General features: G+C 51.7%; 1 protein-coding gene across 3 annotated transcripts in view; it reads right to left on the bottom strand.

The window, feature by feature from the left end:
- The window catches only part of mical3a (microtubule associated monooxygenase, calponin and LIM domain containing 3a), a 637,446-nt gene that overhangs the window by 105,105 nt on the left and 513,854 nt on the right, over positions 1-18,487 (bottom strand). For 2 of the 3 annotated variants that reach the window (XM_070900720.1, XM_070900721.1), the window contains 2 exons: positions 6,859-6,948; positions 4,621-4,746 (listed from right to left, as the gene is read on the bottom strand). The exons of the other annotated variant lie outside the window; for it this stretch is intronic. In XM_070900720.1, the coding sequence (XP_070756821.1) occupies positions 4,621-4,746; positions 6,859-6,948 (216 nt within the window). The remainder of the gene's footprint in view (positions 1-4,620; positions 4,747-6,858; positions 6,949-18,487) is intronic. 3 annotated transcript variants of the gene reach the window in all.

Genomic DNA, 18,487 nt, shown 5'->3' with positions numbered 1-18,487 from the left:
TTTTTAGGGCTTACTGTGGGACCGAAGTGCCTTAAGATCGATGTGATTCAGCGTTTACCATTGCCTGCATCCAAAACGGCACTTTGTTCCTTCTTGGGACTGGTGGGATACCAACGCTCATTTATTCCCAGATTTGCAGAGCTGGCCAAACCCCTATATGAACTATTAAAGGGCGAAGCGGATTGTGCGGCACATGATTGAACAGCCTAACATACCACGGTTGTGTCCCTGCTTAAGCTGCTGTAATGGACGCCACATGCCTGACCGAGACAAGCTCTTTCACCTGGAGGTGGCATCCGCAGACCAGAGTTTTGCTGCCGTTGTGCCAATTGCAACGCCTCTCACATTTTGACCGTCGTGGAGTCGAATTACACTGTGTGTGGGCGACACTTGCTGGCTACCTTTTGGGTGGTTTAACACTTCACATTATTTACCAGGTTGAACAAAATAATCATCTGCAGCCCCCAGTCCTTTGAATCTTCTACTCAAACCAGGGGATACTTTGGTCTCCCCCGCTCGGCTCAGTCATTGGACTCTTCTGTTAACTCAGCGATTTGGAAATAATGCCCCAGTTCCGACTGTATGAGGGGGGAAGCTATGAATGCCCCCCTTCCACCACTGAAGTTCAACTGTCACCCCATCCCTCTTACTCCACTAAGTGATGCCCAGGATGTCTACATTGATGGATCATCCCATCACAGGGATGGAAAGCCCCTTACTGGATTTGCAGTACCTATGCCTGACCGAGAACTGAAGTATAAATGCATTCCCCGCTCAATATGCTGAAGTTGCAGCTCTGATGACAGCAATCCCAATTAGCCATGACATACTTGTTAATGTCTGGTTAGATACTGCCTATGCGATTAACACTTTGCTATCTTTACCGTTGCATGCTCGGAATAATTGTTGGTAAGACCCTGCTCCATGCTGACCTCTTTGCTTCCCTTTGGGACTCTTTAAATTCACGTTCAACCCCTCTTTATGTTGGTACGGTAAAGTCCCACTCATGCTCTTCTAAGCTGCACCCCCAGGGTAACTCACAGGGACATGGTGCTGCTAAGGACACCGCTGCTAACAGCGACCTCTGGCAAGCCCCCACTCCTCCCTTCAGGTCAGCCGCCAGTATCCCAGGTGGGGACATCCCTTCCCTCCATTCCAGTTATTCCCTCTTTGTGGTTGTTATTGCATTGCATCAAAATGGATGTGGGCTTCCTCAGCCTATGGGCTGCAGACACCCAATGGCTCCGGAGCAGTCTAGGGAAGCTTGCGGTGGCTATCATCCGAGCCCCCAGTTGTCTGTGTTCCCCCATCCATGGCACCCAAAAATGTTCATCTCCTCCACTCACACACAGTAGGAGGACACTATGCAGCTGCTGTAACAGTTCAGAAGCTACAGAAATAGTATCCCGATTGTGTGACGGATGTTACTTTGAGGGTGAATTGTTGCCTGCCCCCTGTTTGCAGCACAATCCACGTGCCCACACTAATCGAGCATTGGGCCGTTGACCCACCTTCAAATTGATTTGACTTACTGGACCTTCTGGTTTGTGGTACTGTCTGGTTGTAGTCGATACATTTACTATGTGGATGGAGGCTCTTCCATGTAAAACAAACAGCGGCTGGATTTTTATTGGGTGAAGTGATCTGCGAGGTGGGGAGTGACGATCCAAGTTGGTAACGATCAGGGGTCACACTTCACCGCCCAAATTTTTACCCAAACTACAACGGATAATGAGTATCCCACATAAAGTTCACATCACTCAGCACCTACAATCATCGGGAGTGGTGGAAAGACGAATGAACTCTGAAAACGATGTTAACCACATTTTGTGCAGATCGGCCCAGCAATGTGTCTAATGGCTAATGGATCCACCCCACACAGCACAGCGGGTATCTTGCCCAACCCAGCTATGACTGGGCGACTCATGCGAATGCTAGCCCATCTGTTAACCTCTTCAGCCACAACCTTAGTACAGAGGACTGCCAACTAAAATGGTGATAGAGAACATAGAACAAACCAACACATTGTATTATCAAAACGCCAGGCAAAGAAATACTTCCACAAGAAAGTTCGATCATTTGCATATCAAGTGGGAGATGTTGTAATGGTACTAAGCTATGGGAAGAGGCAACATTGCTTCAAACCAAAGTGGAATGGCCCCTTCCCGATTATTGGCAGGGCCAGTCCTTCTGCCTATCTGGTGCAATTCCCTGAGAAAAAGGGGAGGACCAAGGTAAATGGTATATCAATCATTTGAAAACTATGAAAGAATAAATATTGCATCTTTTACCTTACCGAACCAGTTAAGAATGATAATGAACCATGTCGCACACTGTATCAGTTATCAAACCCTCCTGCTAGGGTCATCATATACATAAGGCACTTGAACGCCTCTCCAATCTCTACAGACTGGCTGGAATATTATGATCAAACCAACGGCGATGGTATACCAGGTCGAGTTTTGAAGGAAATAATCGAGGTAAAATTTATATGCGAGGGGCCTATCGACACTCACTACTTGGAAGCAGCACCTGAAGGAAATGGAGATCGGGTACAACTAGACTGCACGGAGGGATAAAGCCCCAGGATGGTTCCGGCAGGCATTCACAGCATTGGTTAAAGCTGGACTAATGGGAATATCCTATAAAGTAAAAAGCAAAAAATGGGACATTAGGAAATATGATTTGAATTGGCCGTCTTTTTGGCTGAGACATGAGGGTGAATACCAGTGGAAAGTGGCAAGCAAATAATACGGAAAATAACACGCAATGCTGCGCGGGATGGTGTGTTATTAGTGGAGGTGTAGTTGGAATAACACAAAAAAGAGAGAAGATTACGGTAAATAAAACCAGTAATAGGAAGGAAACTGTCCTGAAATAACAGAAGGTCCCGATAATGGTTCAGTAATCACTCGCACCCATGGGAGCCTGTATAATGATGTTAGATATGAGATTTTCCCAGTGATATTTAATCTTTCAGCAGTCCACATGTCAAAAGGCCTGTGCACATGAGACAATGCCCAAATTGAGAAAGCAATGAGCAAGTTAGGGATTGCAAGTGTTGGGAAGTCGCCTACAATGCTAGTCAGCATCCCTGAGCAGGAATGACATCAGCAGTCCCAGTAACTGCTCAATGCCTGCTCTTAATAGTTCTAATTATAATGACACATCGATTGAACCGTCGTACCAATACTTAAGAGTTGGCAAGGCTGGTAGAGAGTCGAAAATGAGAGGTCGAAATAGAGTTTTCTCCCTCTCAAGGTGGGGACTATTGGAAACTAAAAATGCCTAAAAATGTATATGGTTATGCGACTAAAACTGTTTACTGGTTATGTTCAAATTTGAGGTGACAAGTCTCCTCAGACTAGATAGATGCTTACAAGTGCTAATGTCTTTGTTTCCTGCAGAGGATATTATGTATGATATACAATTTCCCTGTTGCTAAGCGATTATGTGATGTTTTAAGTTAAGACTTGAACCTTTTTAATGTATTTTAGGTATAATGCTGAGGTAGGAATTGAAGTTAGCTTAACACAACTGTTTATAAAGATAATGGAAGGAAGTTGGGGAAGTTAGCGTAAACAATATCTCAGAATGGAACAATCTGCACGATCATAAAGACAGGTAACGACAGATTGAAGTGTTACATAGCTCTGCTTTAAACCTCAGAGTTGAAAGAGTACTAGGCAAGGCCTTGTATTGATGGGTACCCGAGAGGATAAGGACAAGAGAGATAAGGTAAATTCCAAAGGAAGAAACCCTGAGAAAGTATAAACAGAAAAGACATGTGACCAAGATCATGAGACATTTTTAGGGAAGGCTTTTGATTTAAGAGTCAAGACAAAGAACTCAAAGCCCCATTGGGTATTGAGTTTTTGGGGAACTTCAATAGGTTAAAAGGTCTTGTCAATATCCCGTTACAAGCCCACCCCTAAAGATAGAATAAAAGTAACCTCCTGTGAGTTTGTCCTCACAGATGGAAGAGAGAGGAGGCTCTTGATGAAAGGAAGAGAAGCCGCTCAGAGAATTGCTCGTGTGTATCAACCGGCTGTCTGCTTGACATGGTCATATGGTTTTGCTGTCAAATGATTCCGTCTTAAACTCTGATTAAACACAATATACCCGCCATATTGGTTTGCACTTGAACCTGATTACTTAAAGTGACCACAGATAGCCATAAATAGGTTATTTCTCACACCCTCCCCCAACACGGTGCGTGTCCCCGATACCCCTCCCCCACACAGTGCGCCCCCCAATACCCCTCCCCCACAGTGCGCCTCCCGATACCCCTCCCCCACACAGTGCGCCCCCCAATACCCCTCCCCCACAGTGCGCCCCCCGATACCCCTCCCCCACACAGTGCGCCCCCCCGACACCCCTCCCCCACACAGTGCGCCCCCCCCGACACCCCTCCCCCACACAGTGCGCCCCCCGATACCCCTTCCCCACACAGTGCGCCCCCCGATACCCCTCCCCCACACAGTGCGCCCCCCCCGATACCCCTCCCCCACACAGTGTGCCCCCCCCGACGCCCCTCCCCCACACAGTGCGCCCCGATACCTTCAGAGTTACCAGACTCGGTCAGTGTCGGCACTTGTGGAAGTCACTGGTGGACCATACCTTGTGGGGGTGAGGTTATTGCCGAGTGCGCCCCCTGCTGGCCAGTGATGTGTGTCCAGTGAACATCTGCCTTGATTTCCAGAGGATCAATGGGATTGATTATCTGTCGTACCCGTAGACTCGAGGCTACTTGACACGGCGGACAGTGCCAGTGAGGGAGCAGGATTGTTAGCAGATAGCAGGAGGAAGAAGGAAAGAGAGACAACGAAATAGTGAGACACAGCATAAAAGGTGTGAGTCAAAAACTGCAAACAAATCCGTGCAGAGAGCAGCGGAGCACAGCAGGGGGAGCCAGTGAGCTGAGCCGCAGAGCGCAGCGGAGCACAGCAGGGGGAGCCAGTGAGCTGAGCCGCAGAGCGCAGCGGAGCACAGCAGGGGGAGCCAGTGAGCTGAGCCGCAGAGCGCAGTGGAGCACAGCAGGGGGAGCCAGTGAGCTGAGCCGCAGAGACCAGAATGCCATGGATTTCAGTCCCACTCTCTGCTGGGTTACTGCATGGACATATAGCCAGGGTTCCTGCTCCCGATCATTATCCAGTGATTCCGGATCCCTATCCAGTGAATTCTGCTCCTGATCCCTATCCACTGATTCCTAGAACATAAGAAATAGGAGCAGGAGTCGGTCCCTCGAGCCTGCTCCACCATTCAATAAAATCATGGCTGATCTGATCCTGGGCTCAGCTCCACTTCCCTGCCCGCTCCCCATAACCCTTGACTCCCTTATCGCTCAAAAATCTGTCTATCTCCACCTTAAATATATTCAATGACCCAGCCTCCACAATTCTCTGGGGCAGAGAATTCCACAGATTTACAACCCTCTGAGAGAAGAAATTCCTCCTCATCTCAGTTTTAAATGGGCAGCTCCTTATCCTGAGACTTTGTCCCCTAGTTTTAGTTTCCCCTATGATGGAAACATCCTCTCTGCATCCACCTTGTCGAGCCCCCTCATTATCTTATATGTTTCGATAAGATCACCTTTCATCATCTTCTGAACTCCAATGTGTACAGGCCCAACCTGCTCAACCTATCTTCATAAGTCAACCCCCTCATCTCCGGAATCAACCTAGTGAACCTTCTCTGAACAGCCTCCAATGCAAGTATATCCCTCCTTAAATACGGAGACCAAAACTGTACGCAGTACTCCAGGTGTGGCCTCACCAATACCCTGTACAGTTGTAGCAGGACTTCTCTACTTTTATATTCTATCCCCCTTGCAATAAAGGCCAACATTCCATTTGCCTTCCTGATCCCTGTCCCTATCCCTGATCCTGATCCCTGTCCCTGATCCCTATCCCTGTCCCTGAGCCTGATCCCTGTCCCTGATCCCTGCTCTCCTGTTGTGTGACATTTAAACGGATTCTGTGCAGCATGTACAAAGCCAGCCCAGGGACACAGAATCTCAGAGTGCAGCACAGGTCTCGGGGCTGGGGGAGGAGCCTATGCCATAAACTGTATGTGATGCGATGTGTCGCTGAAAGCAGCAGGTTAGTCGCACACGGGTTAGATTACAGTCCACACACCATGCACACGCCCTGGGGTGGGGCAGCACACAGCACCCGCACAGTCCACCAGCCACAGGTGAGCATGGTGTGGAGTGAGTGGCACATGACACCCCACGCCTCCACTCAAATCTCCAGCATTCAGGAGTGATGCCTTTTCTTGCCAAATATTATAGCCAGACGCTCCACCAGGTAAAGGGTTAATGAGAGCAGCGGAGGAGGTTCCAGCACAGCCCAGAGAGCCAGCAATACCCAGTATGTATCATGTGCCAGCGGGAGCCAATCTCAGGGCCTGGCCCACCGAAAACACGGGCCCGAGCCTGCCTTGTGCCAGCTGGCCACCCGGTGCCAGTAGTCTGGCAGCTCCCTCTCTGCAGTAGTTAGTAACGGAAGGCCGCATTGGAAGCCTGAGGCCCAGTTGGTGTATCGCTGTGGCTGGTGATGCCTTGCAGTAACCTCCTGCCTCCACTCCGCACGACACACCCAGCTGCAACCGGGAAATACAGTGCACTCCTTTTAGCTCAGTGCTATCAGCAGGGTGTGTGAGAGAATCTCGCTCTCAAACTCCGCTCACTAGCGGTTTGCCGTAGTTCTCGGCCAGGTTGATTAAAGTGAACAAGAGTCCAGCTTGAGCTCCCGGCCAATGCAGAGTCCCAAGCCAGCTGCTGCCCGGTCAAAAGGAGCGGATTGTATCTCAGCACTTGTGGTGACTCGGGCACTCGGAGAGAAGCGAAGCAGATACCTCTGAACGAAGGGTTGTCCTCTTCATCAGACAGGTGGTGGACCCAGAGCCCAAACTGGAGCTCCTTCTCCCAGGGGTAGTACTCACCCTCTTCACACACACAGTCACACGCAGACAGACAGTCACACGCACAGACACAGTCACACGCAGACAGACACAAAGTCACATGCCCGCACACAGTCACACGCAGACAGACAGACACACAGTCACACGCACACACACAGTCACACGCCCACACGCAGACAGACAGACATACGCACAGTCACAGGCCCACACACAGTCACATGCAGACAGACAGTCACACGCAGACACACAGTCATATACACAGACAGACACACGCAGACACACAGTCATATACACAGACACACGCACAGTCACATGCAGACAGGCACACAATCACATGCACAGACACGCAGTCACACACAGACAGACACATGCACAGTCACACAGACAGACATGCAGTCACACACAGACACAGAGACAGTCACACACAGATAGAAACACACAGATAGAAACACAGTCATACAGACAGACAGACACACACAGACAGACACACACACATACAGGCATACAGTCACACAGACACACACAGACACACATACAGTCACAGACAAACACAGAGAGAGTGACACGCACACACATACACAGACAGACACACAGTCAAAGGCACACACACACACGCACACACACACAGAGACACAGACAGACAGAGAGAAACATGCACACACACAGACACAGGCACACACACACACACACAGTCACGTGTAGTCAGGCACACATACAGTCAGGCACCCACACACACACACACACACACAGACACACACACAGAAAGAGAGACACACACACAGACACATACACACAGTCCCGCACAGACAGAGACACACACACACACACACACACACACACACACACACAGAGACAGAATGGGGCAGAGGAAAACAGGAAGTACAGTCAGTGCAGGAAATTCAGAGCACTCGGTCCAGCAGAAAGGCGGAGGGGCAGTCCTCAAAAGGAAATCTCAGTATGAGGGGGAATGGTCGGAACTGGGAGCAGCAGAGAATCTGGGCTGGAGGCACCTCCGCCAGACGCCCCAGCATGGGGGTGGGATAACGCGGTGAACGAGGCCATATTGAGGGGCGAGGCCTGCCCTGCCCCAACATTAGTTGCCCCTTCCTGCCCACTGCATCCTGATGGTGCTGGGAGTGGGGCGAGGGTGAGCAGTTCATTCCCCTCCCTGCCCCGGTTATTGCTGCTTCCTGGGGTCGCAGGGCGTTGCTACGCGGGAGTGACTGGACGGTGCCGAGGTCAGGCAGTGCAGGCTGACTGCAGACCTCCTCGCCCTCCACAAAGGCCCCCCCCCCGACACACACCCTCGTGCCGAAGCTCCACGGCTGCAGATTACCGGATGGCCAGGAACTGGAAGTCACAGCGAATATGTAATGATCCCGACAAATGGGTCAGGGTAGAGCAGAGGGGGAGGAGATGGAATAGCCAGGCTGCTCTGTCCTGCTGCTACTCCAGCCTGGAAGACAATCCCACCCTTCCCCCTGGACCGCGGCCCACCTTCCAGTGAGGCCGACCTTCAGACCGAGCCTCAGGGGAACAAGGTCTCATTGCTGTGATTCACAGGGTCCAGTGATCAACACAGAGCCCCCTCCCCTCCCCTCCACTCGGCACACACAGGCTGCTGATCAAGGGCCCAGCGACAAACCAATATAAACAATCACTCAGGACCAGGGCGGCCAGCATGGAAGAGCAATGTATCACAATCTGCTCTCCTCGCGACCACCACACCATCCCGTAAACACCCAGGGCAGCAGCGTCTACCCATCCCCAATCACCTCGACAGCACATCCTGCAAACACAGCAAACATCCCCAGAATTCCCTCACAAACGATCTCCATTCTCCACATCTTGGGATTTACACCTCAACCATTACATGGCAATCATTATCCCGATAACATGGAGGGGCCAGACGCAGGAAGAGGATTTGAGGTGACAACCCGACACGTCACACAAGGCCGACAGCAGTCAAGGTCACCAGGCCATTCAGCCCATCGCAGAGCATCCAGCTCAACCCAACCCTAAAGTCAACACTCATTCCAACCCCCCCACTGAACCCCATCCCCAGTACATTAACCCCCCCACTGAACCCCATCCCCAGTACATTAACCCCCCCACAGAACACCATCCCCAGTACATTAACCCCCCCACTGAACCCCATCCCCAGTACATTAACTCCCCCCACTGAACCCCATCCCCAGTACATTAACTCCCCCACGGAACCCCATTCCCAGTACATTAACTTCCCCACTGAACCCCATCCCCAGTACATTACCTGTCCCACTGAACCCTATCCCCCAGTACATTAAATCCCCCACTGAACCCCAACCCTCAGTACATTAACTCCCCCATGAAACCCATTCCCAGAACATTAACTCCCCCACTGAACCCCATCCACCAGTACATTAACTCTCCCACTGAACCCCATCCCCAGTACATTAACTCTCCCACTGAACCCCATCCCCCAGTACATTAACTCCCCACTGAACCAAATCCCCAGTACATTAACTCTCCCACTGAACCCCATCCCCAGTACAGTAACACTCCCACTGAACCCCATCCCCAGTACATTAACTCCCCCACTGAACCTCATCCCCAGTACATTAACCCCCCCACTGAACCTCATCCCCAGTACATTAACCCCCCCACTGAACCTCATCCCAAGTACATTAACCCCCCCACTGAACCCCATTCCCAGTACATTAACTTTCCCACTGAACCCCATCCCCAGTAGATTAACTCCCCCACTGAACCCCATCCCCCAGTACATTAACTCCCCCACTGAACCCGAAACCCCAGTACATTAACTCCCCCATGAAACCCATTCCCAGTACATTAACTCCCCCACTGAACCCGAAACCCCAGTACATTAACTCCCCCATGAAACCCATTCCCAGTACATTAACTCCCCCACTGAACCGCATCCCCCAGTACATTAACTCCCCACTGAACCCCATCCCCAGTACATTAACTCTCCCTCTGAACCCCATCCCCCAGTACATTAACTCCCCCACTGAACCCCATCCCCAGTACATTAACTTCCCCACTGAACCCCATCCCTAGTACATTAACTCCCCCACTGAACCCCATCCCCAGTACATTAACTCACCCACTGAACCCCATCCCCAGTACATTAACTCACCCACTGAACCCCATCCCCAGTACATTAACTGTTCAACTGAACCCTATCCCCCAGTATATTAACTCCCCCACTGAACCCCATCCCCCAGTACATTAACTCTCCCACTGAACCCCATCCCCAGAACATTAACCCCCCCACTGAACCTCATCCCCAGTACATTAACCCCCCTACTGACCCTCATCCCCCAGTACATTAACTCACCAGTGAACCCCATCCCCCAGTACATTAACTCCCCACTGAACCAAATCCCCAGTACATTAACTCCCCCACTGAACCCCATCCCCATTACATTAACCACCCCACTGAACCCCATCGCCAGTACATTAACCCCCCCACTGAACCTCATCCCCAATGCATTAACCCCCCCCACTGAACCTCATCCCCAGTTCATTAACTCCCCCACTGAACCTTATTCCCAGTACATTAAACCCCCCACTGAACCTCATCCCCAGTACATAAACCCCACCACTGAACCTCATCCCCAATACATTAACCCCCCCACTGAACCCCATTCCCAGTACATTAACTGTCCCACTGAACCCCATCCCCAGTAGATTAACTGCCCCACTGAACCCCATCCCCCAGTACATTAACTCCCCCACTGAACCCGAAACCCCAGTACTATAACTCCCCCATGAAACCCATTCCCAGTACATTAACTCCCCCACTGAACCCGAAACCCCACTACATTAACTCCCCCATGAAACCCATTCCCAGTACATTAACTCCCCCACTGAACCCCATCCCCCAGTACATTAACTCCCCACTGAACCCCATCCCCAGTACATTAACACCCCCACTGAACCCCATCCCCATTACATTAACCACCCCACTGAACCCCATCACCAGTACATTAACCCCCCCACTGAACCTCATCCCCAGTACATTAACCCCCCCACTGAACCTCATCCCCAGTACATTAACCCCCCCACTGAACCTCATCCCCAGTACATTAACTCCCCCACTGAACCTCATCCCCAGTATATTAACCCCCCTACTGAACCTCATCCCCAGTACATTTAACCCTCCCACTGAACCCCATCCCCCGTACATTAGCCCCCCCACTGAACCCCATCCCCAGCACGTTAACTGTCCCACTGAACCCCATCTCCAGTACATTAACTCCCCCCACTGAACCCCATCCCCAGTACATTAACTCCCCCACGGAACCCCATTCCCAGAACATTAACTCCCCCACTGAACCCCATCCACCAGTACATTAACTCTCCCACTGAACCCCATCCCCCAGTACATTAACTCTCCCACTGAACCCCATCCCCCAGTACATTAACTCCCCACTGAACCAAATCCCCAGTACATTAACTCCCCCACTGAACCCCATCCCCAGTACAGTAACTCTCCCACTGAACCCCATCCCCAGTACATTAACCCCCCCACTGAACCTCATCCCCAGTACATTAACCCCCCCACTGCACCTCAACCCCAGTACATTAACCCCCCACTGAACCCCATCTCCAGTACATTAACACCCCCAATGAACCCCATCCCCAGTATATTAACCCCCCCACTGAACCCAATCCCCAGTACATTAACACCCCCACTGAACCTCATCCCCATTACATTAACCCCCCCACTGAACCCCATCCCCAGTACATTAACCCCCCCACTGAACCTCATCCCCAGTACATTAACCCCCCCACTGAACCTCATCCCCAGTACATTAACCACCCCACTGAACCTCATCCCCAGTACATTAACCTCCCCACTGAACCTCATCCCCAGTACATTTAACCCTCCCACTGAACCCCATCCCCAGTACATTAGCCCCCCCACTGAACCCCATCCCCAGCACGTTAACTCCCCCACTGAACCCCAACCCTCAGTACATTAACTCCCCCATGAAACCCATTCCCAGAACATTAACTCCCCCACTGAACCCCATCCCCCAGTACATTAACTCTCCCACTGAACCCCATCCCCCAGTACATTAACTCCCCACTGAACCAAATCCCCAGTACATTAACTCTCCCACTGAACCCCATCCCCAGTACAGTAACTCTCCCACTGAACCCCATCCCCAGTACATTAACTCCCCCACTGAACCTCATCCCCAGTACATTAACCCCCCCACTGAACCTCATCCCCAGTACATTAACCCCCCCACTGAACCTCATCCCCAGTACATTAACCCCCCACTGCACCTCATCCCCAGTACATTAACCTCCCCACTGAACCCCATCCCCAGTACATTAACCCCCCACTGAACCCCATCCCCCAGCACATTAACTCCCCCACTGAACCCCATCCCCCAGTACATTAACTCCACCACTGAACCCCATCCCCCAGTACATTAACTCTCCAACTGAACCCCATCCCCAGTACATTAACCCCCCCACTGAACCTCATCCCCAGAACATTAACTCCCCCACTGAACCTCATCCCCAGTATATTAATCCCCCCACTGAACCTCATCCCCAGTACATTAACCCCCCCACTGAACCTCATCCCCAGTACATTAACCTCCCCACTGAACCTCATCCCCAGTACATTTAACCCTCCCACTGAACCCCATCCCCAGTACATTAGCCCCCCCACTGAACCCCATCCCCAGCACATTAACTGCCCCACTGAACCCCATCCCCAGTACATTAACTCCCCCCACTGAACCCCATCCCCAGTACATTAACTCCCCCACGGAACCCCATTCCCAGTACATTAACTTCCCCACTGAACCCCATCCCCAGTACATTAACTGTCCCACTGAACCCTATCCCCCAGTACATTAAATCCCCCACTGAACCCCAACCCTCAGTACATTAACTCCCCCATGAAACCCATTCCCAGAACATTAACTCCCCCACTGAACCCCATCCACCAGCACATTAACTCTCCCACTGAACCCCATCCCCCAGTACATTAACTCTCCCACTGAACCCCATTCCCCAGTACATTAACTCCCCACTGAACCAAATCCCCAGTACATTAACTCTCCCACTGAACCCCATCCCCAGTACAGTAACTCTCCCACTGAACCCCATCCCCAGTACATTAACTCACCCACTGAACCTCATCCCCAGTACATTAACCCCCCCACTGAACCTCATCCCCAGTACATTAACCCCCCCACTGAACCTCATCCCCAGTACATTAACCCCCCCACTGAACCCCATTCCCAGTACATTAACTGTCCCACTGAACCCCATCCCCAGTAGATTAACTCCCCCACTGAACCCCATCCCCCAGTACATTAACTCCCCCACTGAACCCGAAACCCCAGTACATTAACTCCCCCATGAAACCCATTCCCATTACATTAACTCCCCCACTGAACCCGAAACCCCAGTACATTAACTCCCCCATGAAACCCATTCCCAGTACATTAACTCCCCCACTGAACCGCATCCCCCAGTACATTAACTCCCCACTGAACCCCATTCCCAGTACATTAACTCTCCCTCTGAACCCCATCCCCCAGTACATTAACTCCCCCACTGAACCCCATCCCCAGTACATTAACTTCCCCACTGAACCCCATCCCTAGTACATTAACTCCCCCACTGAACCCCATCCCCAGTACATTAACTCCCCCACTGAACCCCATCCCCAGTACATTAACTGTTCAACTGAACCCTATCCCCCAGTATATTAACTCCCCCACTGAACCCCATCCCCCAGTACATTAACTCTCCCACTGAACCCCATCCCCAGAACATTAACCCCCCCACTGAACCTCATCCCCAGTACATTAACCCCCCTACTGACCCTCATCCCGAGTACATTAACCCCCCACTGAACCCCATCCCCAGTACATTAACTCTCCCACTGAACCCCATCCCCAGTACATTAACCCCCCCCACTGAACCTCTTCCCCAGTACACTAACCCCCCCACTGAACCCCATCCCCAGTACATTAACTCCCCCACTGAACCCCATCCCCAGTACATTAACTCTCCAACTGAACCCCATCCCCCAGTACATTAACTCACCACTGAACCCCATCTCCCAGTACATTAACTCCCCACTGAACCAAATCCCCAGTACATTAACTCCCCCACTGAACCCCATCCCCAGTACATTAACTCCCCCACTGAACCCCATGCCCACTACATTAACCCCCCCACTGAACCTCACCCCCAGTACATTAACCCCCCCACTGCACCTCATCCCCAGTACATTAACACCCCACTGAACCTCATCCCCAGTACATTAACCCCCCCACTGAACCCCACCCCCAGTACGTTAACTCCCCCACTGAACCCCATCCCCCAGTACATTAACTCTCCAACTGAACCCCATCCCCAGTACATTAACCCCCCCACTGAACCTCATCCCCAGTACATTAACCCCCCCACTGAAACTCATCCCCAATACATTAACCCCCCCCACTGAACCTCATCCCCAGTTCATTAACTCCTCCACTGAACCTTATTCCCAGTACATTAAACCCCCCACTGAACCTCATCCCCAGTACATAAACCCCACCACTGAACCTCATCCCCAATACATTAACCCCCCCACTGAACCACATTCCCAGTACATTAACTGTCCCACTGAACCCCATCCCCAGTAGATTAACTGCCCCACTGAACCCCATCCCCCAGTACATTAACTCCCCCACTGAACCCGAAACCCCAGTACTATAACTCCCCCATGAAACCCATTCCCAGTACATTAACTCCCCCACTGAACCCGAAACCCCACTACATTAACTCCCCCATGAAACCCATTCCCAGTACATTAACTCCCCCACTGAACCCCATCCCCCAGTACATTAACTCCCCACTGAACCCCATCCCCAGTACATTAACACCCCCACTGAACCTCATCCCCAGTACATTAACCCCCCCACTGAACCTCATCCCCAGTACATCAACTCCCCCACTGAACCTCATCCCTAGTATATTAACCCCCCCACTGAACCTCATCCCCAGTACATTTAACCCTCCCACTGAACCCCATCCCCCGTACATTAGCCCCCCCACTGAACCCCATCCCCAGCACGTTAACTGTCCCACTGAACCCCATCCCCAGTACATTAACTCCCCCCACTGAACCCCATCCCCAGTACATTAACTCCCCCACGGAACCCCATTCCCAGTACATTAACTTCCCCACTGAACCCCATCCCCAGTACATTACCTGTCCAACTGAACCCTATCCCCCAGTACATTAACTCCCCCACTGAACCCCAACCCTCAGTACATTAACTCCCCCATGAAACCCATTCCCAGAACATTAACTCCCCCACTGAACCCCATCCACCAGTACAGTAACTCCCCCACTGAACCCCATCCCCCAGTACATTAACTCTCCAACTGAACCCCATCCCCAGTACATTAACCCCCCCCACTGAACCTCATCCCCAGTACATATAACCCTCCCACTGAACCCCATCCCCAGTACATTAGCCCCCCCACTGAGACCCATCCCCAGCACATTAACTGCCCCACTGAACCCCATCCCCAGTCCATTAACTCCCCCCACTGAACCCCATCCCCAGTACATTAACTCCCCCACGGAACCCCATTCCCAGTACATTAACTTCCCCACTGAACCCCATCCCCAGTACATTACCTGTCCCACTGAACCCTATCCCCCAGTACATTAAATCCCCCACTGAACCCCAACCCTCAGTACATTAACTCCCCCATGAAACCCATTCCCAGAACATTAACTCCCCCACTGAACCCCATCCACCAGTACATTAACTCTCCCACTGAACCCCATCCCCCAGTACATTAACTCTCCCACTGAACCCCATCCCCCAGTACATTAACTCCCCACTGAACCAAATCCCCAGTACATTAACTCTCCCACTGAACCCCATCCCCAGTACAGTAACTTTCCCACTGAACCCCATCCCCAGTACATTAACTCCCCCACTGAACCTCATCCCCAGTACATTAACCCCCCCACTGAACCTCATCCCCAGTACATTAACCCCCCCACTGAACCCCATTCCCAGTACATTAACTGTCCCACTGAACCCCATCCCCAGTAGATTAACTCCCCCACTGAACCCCATCCCCCAGTACATTAACTCCCCCACTGAACCCGAAACCCCAGTACATTAACTCCCCCATGAAACCCATTCCCAGTACATTAACTCCCCCACTGAACCCGAAACCCCAGTACATTAACTCCCCCATGAAACCCATTCCCAGTACATTAACTCCCCCACTGAACCGCATCCTCCAGTACATTAACTCCCCACTGAACCCCATCCCCAGTACATTAACTCTCCCTCTGAACCCCATCCCCCAGTACATTAACTCCCCCACTGAACCCCATCCCCAGTACATTAACTTCCCCACTGAACCCCATCCCTAGTACATTAACTCCCCCACTGAACCCCATCCCCAGTACATTAACTCACCCACTGAACCCCATCCCCAGTACATTAACTGTTCAACTGAACCCTATCCCCCAGTATATTAACTCCCCCACTGAACCCCATCCCCCAGTACATTAACTCTCCCACTGAACCCCATCCCCAGAACATTAACCCCCTCACTGAACCTCATCCCCAGTACATTAACCCCCCTACTGACCCTCATCCCCAGTACATTAACCCCCCACTGAACCCCATCCCCAGTACATTAACTCTGCCACTGAACCCCATCCCCAGTATATTAACCCCCCCCCACTGAACCTCTTCCCCAGTACACTAACCCCCCCACTGAACCCCATCCCCAGTACATTAACTCCCCCACTGAACCCCATCCCCAGTACATTAACTCTCCAACTGAACCCCATCCCCCAGTACATTAACTCACCACTGAACCCCATCCCCCAGTACATTAACTCCCCACTGAACCAAATCCCCAGTACATTAACTTCCCCACTGAACCCCATCCCTAGTACATTAACTCCCCCACTGAACCCCATCCCCAGTACATTAACTCACCCACTGAACCCCATCCCCAGTACATTAACTGTTCAACTGAACCCTATCCCCCAGTATATTAACTCCCCCACTGAACCCCATCCCCCAGTACATTAACTCCCCCACTGAACCCCATCCCCCAGTACATTAACTCCCCACTGAAGCCCATCCCCAGTACATTAACCACCCCACTGAACCCCATCGCCAGTACATTAACCCCCCCACTGAACCTCATCCCCAGTATATTAACCCCCCCACTGAACCTCATCCCCAGTACATTAACCCCCCCACTGAACCTCATCCCCAGTACATTAACCCCCCCACTGAACCTCATCCCCAGTACATTAACCCCCCCACTGAACCTCATCCCCAGTACATTAACCTCCCCACTGAACCTCATCCCCAGTACATTTAACCCTCCCACTGAACCCCATCCCCAGTACATTAGCCCCCCCACTGAACCCCATCCCCAGCACGTTAACTCCCCCACTGAACCCCAACCCTCAGTACATTAACTCCCCCATGAAACCCATTCCCAGAACATTAACTCCCCCACTGAACCCCATCCCCCAGTACATTAACTCTCCCACTGAACCCCATCCCCCAGTACATTAACTCCCCACTGAACCAAATCCCCAGTACATTAACTCTCCCACTGAACCCCATCCCCAGTACAGTAACTCTCCCACTGAACCCCATCCCCAGTACATTACCTGTCCAACTGAACCCTATCCCCCAGTACATTAACTCCCCCACTGAACCCCATCCCCCAGTACATTAACTCTCCAACTGAACCCCATCCCCAGTACATTAACCCCCCCACTGAACCTCATCCCCAGTACATATAACCCTCCCACTGAACCCCATCCCCAGTACATTAGCCCCCCCACTGAGACCCATCCCCAGCACATTAACTGCCCCACTGAACCCCATCCCCAGTACATTAACTCCCCCCACTGAACCCCATCCCCAGTACATTAACTCCCCCACGGAACCCCATTCCCAGTACATTAACTTCCCCACTGAACCCCATCCCCAGTACATTACCTGTCCCACTGAACCCTATCCCCCAGTACATTAAATCCCCCACTGAACCAAATCCCCAGTACATTAACTCTCCCACTGAACCCCATCCCCAGTACAGTAACTTTCCCACTGAACCCCATCCCCAGTACATTAACTCCCCCACTGAACCTCATCCCCAGTACATTAACCCCCCCACTGAACCTCATCCCCAGTACATTAACCCCCCCACTGAACCTCATCCCCAGTACATTAACCCCCCCACTGAACCCCATTCCCAGTACATTAACTGTCCCACTGAACCCCATCCCCAGTAGATTAACTCCCCCACTGAACCCCATCCCCCAGTACATTAACTCCCCCACTGAACCCGAAACCCCAGTACATTAACTCCCCCATGAAACCCATTCCCAGTACATTAACTCCCCCACTGAACCCGAAACCCCAGTACATTAACTCCCCCATGAAACCCATTCCCAGTACATTAACTCCCCCACTGAACCGCATCCTCCAGTACATTAACTCCCCACTGAACCCCATCCCCAGTACATTAA

The sequence above is a fragment of the Pristiophorus japonicus genome, chromosome 15 (genome assembly GCF_044704955.1).
Source record: "Pristiophorus japonicus isolate sPriJap1 chromosome 15, sPriJap1.hap1, whole genome shotgun sequence".
NCBI lineage: Eukaryota > Metazoa > Chordata > Chondrichthyes > Pristiophoridae > Pristiophorus > Pristiophorus japonicus.
This window is presented reverse-complemented; position numbering and strand designations above follow the sequence as displayed.